The sequence below is a fragment of the Oryx dammah genome, unplaced genomic scaffold, assembly GCF_014754425.2.
Source record: "Oryx dammah isolate SB20612 unplaced genomic scaffold, SCBI_Odam_1.1 HiC_scaffold_23, whole genome shotgun sequence".
Classification (NCBI taxonomy): domain Eukaryota; kingdom Metazoa; phylum Chordata; class Mammalia; order Artiodactyla; family Bovidae; genus Oryx; species Oryx dammah.
In genome coordinates this window covers 113536814-113545032 of record NW_024070207.1, presented here as the reverse complement: position 1 = coordinate 113545032, position 8219 = coordinate 113536814, and the positions used below count along the sequence as shown (strand labels likewise).

General features: G+C 42.1%; 1 protein-coding gene across 1 annotated transcript; it reads right to left on the bottom strand.

Moving 5' to 3' along the window:
- Positions 1–7202: 7202 nt before the first annotated feature.
- On the bottom strand, positions 7203–7949 carry LOC120881705 (CD63 antigen-like). Its single transcript, XM_040265359.1, has one exon. The coding sequence runs from the start codon at positions 7947–7949 to the stop codon at positions 7203–7205; it is 747 nt and encodes a 248-aa protein (XP_040121293.1).
- Positions 7950–8219: the final 270 nt, after the last annotated feature.

Here is an 8219-nt window from a genome sequence, read left to right as displayed (position 1 = left end):
ACAGGCTGGAATCAAGGTTGCCAGGAGAAATAGCAATAACCTCAGATATGCAGATGACAACATCTTTATGGCAGAAAGCTAAGAGAAACTAAAGAGTCTCTTGATGAAGGTGAAAGAAGAAAGTAAAAAATCTGGCTTAAAACTCAACATTTTAAAAACAAAGATCATGGCATCCAGTCCCATCACTTCATGGCAAATAGATGGGGAAACAATAGAAACCAGTGACAGACTTTATTTTCTTGGGCTCCAAAATGACTGCAGATGGTGACTGCAGCCAGGAAATTAAAAGATGCTTGCTCATTGGAAGAAAAGTTATGACCAACCTAGACAGCATATTAAAAAGCTGAGACACTACTTTGCCAACAAAGGTCTGTATAGTCAAAGCTATGGTTTTTCTAGTAGTCATGTATGGATGTGACAGTTGGATCATAAAGAAGGCTGAGTGCAGGAGAATTGATACTTTTGAACTGTGATGTTGAAGAAGACTCTTGAGAGTTCCTTGGACAGCAAGATCAACCAGTTAATCTTAGAGGAAATAAACCCTGAATATTCACTGGACTGATGCTAAAGCTGAAGCTCCAATATTTTGGCCACCTGGTGCAAAGAGCCAACTCATTAGAAAAGACCCTGATGCTGGGAAAGATTGAAGGCAGGAGGAGAAGGAGATGACAGAAGACAAGATGGTTGGATGGTATCACTGACTCAATGGACATGAGTTTGAGCAAGCTCCAGGAGATGTTGAAGGACAGGGAAGCCTGGCATGCTGCAGTCTATGGGGCCGCAGAGTCAGACATGACTGAGCGACTAAACAACAACAACAACTTGTATTTGGCAGTGTTTGATCAGAGAAGCAAAACTGTAAGCAATTATGTTAAATAAGAAAGTTATTACAGGAATTTGACCTTATATAATCAAGGAAGCTGATTAGTTTTTTTTGGCTCTTGCTTCTGCACCAGGCACTGGGTCTAAATTCAGCAGAACAGGCAGCCCAGAAGGAAAGCTGGAAGTTGAGGACTAACTAGAACTTGTATGAGTCTCTAACTGCCCTCAAGCCTCTAGTCAGTGATGGTTTCACATGAAGGAGAACCTGACACCCTTTATCACAAAGCTGAACACAAACTTGATACAGGTATCAGAGAAGCTGAAGAGGTAGTTAGAGGAAGCAGACCTTACTGTTGTCCCAGAAGCAGCATACACTGTCTTAGGATTGAAGAAGCTGTAGAGTGTCTGGCAGCACCTGGAGGCGCTGTGAACCCAGCTGCTGCCCCACAACAAGAGGATGAGCTAGCAGATCAGCAACACCATGTGGGCATTGCAAGAGCCCTGTGACCATGCACTGTTTTTCCAAATACAAAAAAGAATATGTATGTTGCTTTATTTCCACCATTCAAGTCTTACCCAAAATGTTTCTGTGTGTGCTCAGTCATGTCCGACTCTTTGTGACCAAATGGACTGTAGCCTGCCAGGCTCCTCTATCCATAGAATTTTCCAGGCAAGAATACTAGAGTGGGTTGCCACATCCTTCTCTAGGGGATCTTCCCAACCCAGGGAAGCCCATGTCTCCTGTATTGGCAGGCGTATTCTTTACCCCTGTACCACCTGGGAAGCCCCAAAATGTCTCTAGTGATCCATATTAACAAAAAACTATGCAGAGAGGGGAATTTTGGGAAATGTAGTTCCATGTTAGCCAAAATCAGATTCTCTAAAAAGAAACATTCACATCACATCCATCAAAATGGACATCATTAAAAACTCTACAAACAATAAGTGCTCCAGAGGGTGTGAAGAAAAGGGAACCTCCCTGCACTGTTGGTGGCACTGTAAATTGGTGCAGCCACTATGGAGAACAGTACAAGGGTTCCTCAAAAAACTAAAGATAGAGCTAACATATAACCCAGCAAACCCACTCCTGGACATTTTCTGGAGAAAGCCATAATTTGAAAAGATATATGCACCCCAATATTCACTGTAGCCCTATTTACAATAGCCAAGATAGGGTAGCAACCTAAGTGACCATCAACAGATGAGTGGATAAAGAAAATGTGGTATATATATATACACAATGGAATATTACTCAGCCATAAAAAGAATGAAATAATGCCATCTGCAGCAGCATGGATAGACCTAAAGAGTATCATACTGAGTGAAGTTAAGTCAGACAAAGACAAATATATGATATCACTTACATGTGGAACCTAAAAAAAATTATATAAATGAACTTATTTATAAAACAGAAACAGATTCGTAGACTTAAAAAACAAATTTTGGTTATCAAAGGGGAAAGGTGGGGGGAGGGATAAATTAGGAGTTTGGGATTAGTAATATACTACTATATATAAAATAGATAATCAACAAGGGTCCACTGTATAGCACAGGGGACTCCAGTCAGTACTCTGTAATAACCTATATGGGAAAAGAATCTGAAAAAGAATGGATATACATATATGTATAACTGAATCACTTTGCTGTACATCTGAAACAAATACAACATGGTAAATTGACTATACTCCAATATAAAATAAGAATTACATTAAAAAAGAAACATTCAAAGACTATAAGTTAGCTTCCCAATTTAACTTTCAATAGCTATAGAGAGGCAAAGAAGAATAATATGTCTTCATGCTATTCCCCAAAGATAGTATTTTTATTCTCATGGGAAACCCGTGATTTTACTGGGAATGCAATAAACACTTCCCTTGAGAGAATCTGATTTACAAAGGCAAAAGAATATTTATCTCCAGATTATATTGCACAGCACAGTTTAGGCAGGAAACTGTGGGGCCCTAAATGGGAAACCTTAAAAAAGAAGGGCTAGCTTTGTGGTTTAGAGCTAAGATGGCGCCTGGCGGAAGAGATGAGGGTGCGGCCTAAGTTGTCTGTCAAAACTTTTGATTGGTTTTCTTGATTTCTGTGCATGTAGACAGCGCGTGATCACCATAGACTCCTGTTATAATGATGGCACATGATGATTTGACCTTTAATGTGATTGGTGCAACTATGGAAAGTCCCTCACAAACCCCTCCCTGCTTACCTTTATAAACCAAGAGCTTACAACAATAAACCGGAACTGCTTAGACGGAACCCCTGTCGCCTCTGATTGTCTCTCGCTCCCCGAGGGGCTGGGTTGGCGGACAGAAGGCTCACCTCTCCTCGAGACCCCTCAGCTTTGCTGAGGGAAGTTCCACTGCCTCTCTCTTTCTGCGGAGCGCCCCCCACAGAAACAAAGGCAATTGCATTTTTCTAGTAGCTGTTTTTTCTTAGTTAAGTATTTTTCTCAGCCCACTCATAGTTAAAAATGTGTATATGAATTCTTTTTTTCTTCTTCTTGAATTTAATTGTATTCTTAAATTTTCTAAAATCAGTGAAACATCCTGGTAGTAGATCTCAGAGAATCTATTAATGCTTTAAAATTAACAGAGATATTTCAGCCCAAAGTTGCTGAGTTCTATTCACATGGTACATCGTACAATTGCTCCCAATTTTTCACTCCTTCTTGTTTCCCACCTTTGCTGTGTCACTTCACAGCTCCTCTGATCACAGGGAGAAAGTATATTTCTTCACCATCTGCCTTTGGACTTGGCCATGTGACATGCTTTGGCCAATGGTATGTTGGCAGCAGCTACAGTGGCAAGTTCTGAGCTTGGACCTTGTGTCTTTCACTCTCCTCTTGGACTCCTGCCATCTCATGAGAAGAGCTTGTCCTAGGGAGTATAGCCCCTCAGACCAGCCTCCCAAATGAGCACACACAGAGTAGAGCTGCCCTAGGTGACCTGAAGATCTGTGAGAACAAATGACTGCTATTTAAAGCCAACGAGTTAGGGGGTGGTTTGCATTTTTGTAGAAATACCTGTTCCAGTTATTTTCTGCTACTTAATCCCCTTACTGCTGCCAAAACAAAACAAAATTTAGTGGCTTGCAACAGCAATAACCATTTATTTGTCCACAGATCAGCAGTTTGGGTAGAGCTCTGCAAGGAAGACAAGAGGCTCACTCATGTGACTGGCAAGGTGGTGATGGCTGCCAGCTACAGCTCACTGAGGCTTCTCCTTGGGTTGCTGGCTTTCTCACACATGGTAGCTGTGTTTCAAGAATGACCATCTCAAGAGATAGAAAATAAAACGTGCCTGTTTCTTAAGGCCCAGGCCCAGAAACTGAGCCACTCTCACCTTGGCCACACTCCAGCAGTCAAGCATTCACAGAGCCCATATTAAAGGATAGAGGATATAGACTTTGCTTCTTGAGGAGTATATAAGAATTTCAGGACCATGTTCTAAAACTGTCACAATATATATCTGATAGACACCTTCAAGCATAAACCCTTCTACCAGCATTGGAAAACATCTTTGGGGGTAAAATAATGAAAAGGAAGGAGTAAGGGAAAAGGCAGAAGAGGTACATGAGAGTTATCACCCATCTTCTCCCCTTCTTCTTCGAAGCTTCCTGGACAGGGAGGCCTGGGGTCTTGCAGTCCATGGGGCCTCAAAGAGTCAGACACAACTGAGTGATTGAACTGAACTGAACTGAATCTAGCAACAGAACAAAAGAAGAGACCAATATTTGTGTGGCCCACTTGGCAGTTAGAGACATTAAAAGAACTTTGGACTTGAGGAGTCAGAGAGTGGGAATCTGACAAAACCAAATTTTGGCCACTGTGACATTAAGGATAGAAAAAAGAAGTTTAATCAGGTGATTTGGCTCTGTCTATTCCATACTACCTGAGTGAGACCTCTGGAACATTACTTAACCACTCTGGGTCTCAGGTCTTGTGTCTGTAAAATGAAGTGAACAGGATGGTTTTTGAGATTTCTTCCTGTTCTGACACTCTGTGAATCATTGTCATTTTCTTTATGACTCTGACATCTAGATGATGGCCTGGACTTTCTATATTTAACTCATCAGAATCTATTTTTGCTACATGCCCTAAATAATGAATGGGATTCCTCAGTAAAACTAAACCTTACAAGGTCTGAGCAATAATGAGCTTCAGAATAATGATGGCTGAGCTGAGTGGGACAGCTATGCTAGTGACTGAGCACTCACTTCTCCCTGTAATTGGAATAAAATGAAAACATCTTTTCTTCTTCTACTTCAGCAAAGAAGAGACAGACTAACATTTTCAAAGGGAAGTTTACTAAAAGCTAGGGAAACAAAATAGAAACAACTGTTCCCCAAATAATAGTAATACAAAACTAAAATACTCATTTCTAAATATAGGAAATAAAAGCAGTCAAGAGTTTTTCTGAACTGAAATCTTATGTAAATAGTGACCTCCTGTCTCTGTGGTGCTATGAATTAATCCGGCTAAGACATGGGTTCAAATCCTATATCTGCTGCTGAATCTTTTACCTGGGTGAAGTCACCAAAGCATGCTGCTGCTACTGCTACTAAGTCGCTTCAGTCGTGTCCGACTCTGTGTGACCCCAGAGAAGGCAGCCCACCAGGCTCCCCTGTCCCTGGGATTCTCCAGGCAAGAACACTGGAGTGGGTTGCCATTGCCTTCTCCAATGCATGAAATAGGAAAGTGAAAAGTGAAAATGAAGTCGCTCAGTCATGTCTGACTCTTAACGACCCCATGGACTGCAGCCTACCAGGCTCCTCTGTCCATGGGGTTTTCCAGGCAAGAGTACTGGAGTGGGTATTGAGCCTTAATTTCTTCACCTCTAAAATGAGAATAATCATACCTGCTATGGTCTGAATATTGATGTCCCCCAAATCCACATGTTGACATCCTAATCCTGTAGGTAATGATGTTTGGAGGAAGGGTCTTTGGGAGGTGCTTAGGTCATGCTTAGGTTAACCTCTAACTTGTTTCCAGATATTCTCTCTACCTCCTTGCTTTACTAGAGACTTCACTCTTCTTGTCTTATAACTGGGAAGATTGCAAAATTTGATTTCTGAATCTCTTCCTTAGACTCCTTTAAGTCTGAACTGCACCACTGTACTTATTTTGAAACCGTGCAAATTGGTGCCACTATAAATATCTGGTCATCAGTATTAACGTGTGAAAGAGACCCTTAACTCAGGTCTTCCAGCTTGCTGGGTTTTCCCGCTCCATGGCAACTATTTTCAACTGCTCATACTCCTGACTTTCTCCTGGGCCATCATTCTCAACAAATGATTTTGCTTCCTACTTCACAGAGAAATTAGAGGCCATTAGTCAAGACTTTTTCTTATGCCCTGTTAAGTCAGTCCTCATCCTTTCATCTTTCCCTGCTGTTATGTAGGGGAAGGCTGATGCCTCTGTTCCCTGGTTGGCTGAATCCATCCCTTCCTACCTTCTCAAGAATCTTGCCATCTTAACTCTGCCCTCTATCTTTAATCTTGAAGTTCTCAATTACTAATCAGCATTTAAACATACTCAAGCCTAATTCATTCAAGCAAGACTAAATAACTATAAAACCAAAAATCTTCACTTGATTCCATTGTATAATAAAGACCTTGACCTTCTCAAAAAGAAGTATGTCCATCCCTGGCTCCTGGGAAGTAAACTCTGAGCTCTTGGAATTTCCCAAGTGATAAGACTGTCCTTGTCATTCAAAGCAGGCCCCTAGTACCATGTGAAATCAGCCCCATATCCTGGGAGTGGACAGCTGCAGACAGAGTTCAACCACATGGATGACCAATCAATCGATCAGATCTACATAGTGAAGCTCCAATAAAAATTTTGGTACCACAGCTGGGTGAGCTTCACAGGTTGGCAATACTCCATGCATATTTTCACACATTAATACTAGGGAGGTCATACATCCTAAGAACAATGGAGGCTTCACCTATGACCGTCCCAAACTCTGTCCTACATATCATTTACTTTATTTAGCTGGTTCTAATTTGTATCTTTTCCCTGTAATAAACTATGAGTATAATAAGTTTCAATGAGCTCTGTGAATCTTTCTGGCAAATTATTGAAGCTTAGGGGTATTTGGGGAACTTTCAGAGTTACAGTTGGTGTCAGAAGTGAGGGTGATTTTGTATGGACTTCTAACTTTGTAGTTGAACCCCCAACTCCTTGTATTAATAGTTGGCATGAGAAGTCTTAGACAGACTTGGTAGTCTAAAGGACTGTGTCCTCAACATTGCAGTTTGTGTAACTTGGGGCACCACATTCCTTTTCCAGCTATTATTGATGTTACTTTCCCCTTTTAGAGTTGAAACACGATTCTTGGTCTGAAAAAACAATGTTTAATTGAAAAACCTGGAGTATACTACCCCATTCTCCTGTTGAAGCGGGCTGAATAGGCCAGACCCCTGACATCATCATAGCCACATCGGACACTCTTCACGAGGCAGCAAGCAAAGACAACACCCAGGACCTCCATAAAGGCGATGCTCAAGCCTGTTGCAATCACTGCTTTGCTCTTCAGCCAGACCCCAGTCTTCACACAGCCTTCAGCATGCATCTCCTTTATGCTGAAATTAATCCCACAGCCTTTAGTGATGCTGACACAGTAGGAGCCAGGGACTTGCTTGGTCATGAGCATGATCTTTTCCCAGTCTGTGTAGTTAGTTGCCCTGCAGCACTTAAAATATTCCTGCATCCTGTCCATAATCGATGACATGTGATTGTTTTTTGGATAATTCTGTATCAGCTGCTGGAAGTCCTTATTAGATTCTGACATCACCTTGTCTTTAAGCATATAGCCAGCAACGATCGCAACCACCTCCGCCAGCATGATTAGGGCCAAGCAGAAGGCAAGCACTATCATAAGACAGAAGTCCTCCTTGCAGGCCCCATAGCAGCCCACAAAGGCCACCAGGAAGAGGCATACACCCATTGCGATGATGACCATGAGCGCCAGGGATTCAGGGGTGGCCTCCCGGTTAATGGTCTGATTCCCGTCGAGCTTGGCCCCTAAGCCCACAGCAATCAGTCCCACTGCACAGATACAACAGATCAGCAGAAGAACATAGAGCAAGACCTTGACACATTTCATTCCTCCTTCCGCCGCCATGGCTGTCAGGCTTGGGCTCCAGAAGGCTGTGCACGCTCTTGCCTTGGCTCAGGGGCTTTCCATATAGCTAAAATTTGGGGAAAAAAATTATCTACAAAGTCCATCTCCATTTCCTTTCCTATTCATTCCTAAACCCACAGCAACTGGTTTCTGCCCATATCATTCTGATGATATTCCCACATATCTCACCAATGAGCACCTTGTCACTAAATCCAATGGACAGTGACTTTCTCCTCTGATCTGTCAGAAGCATTCACCACTCCATCTGTG

Coding starts and splice junctions, on each gene's coding strand:
- LOC120881705 (XM_040265359.1), bottom strand. CDS start 7,949: ATGGCGGCGGAAGGAGGAATGAAATGTGTCAAGGTCTTGCTCTATGTT.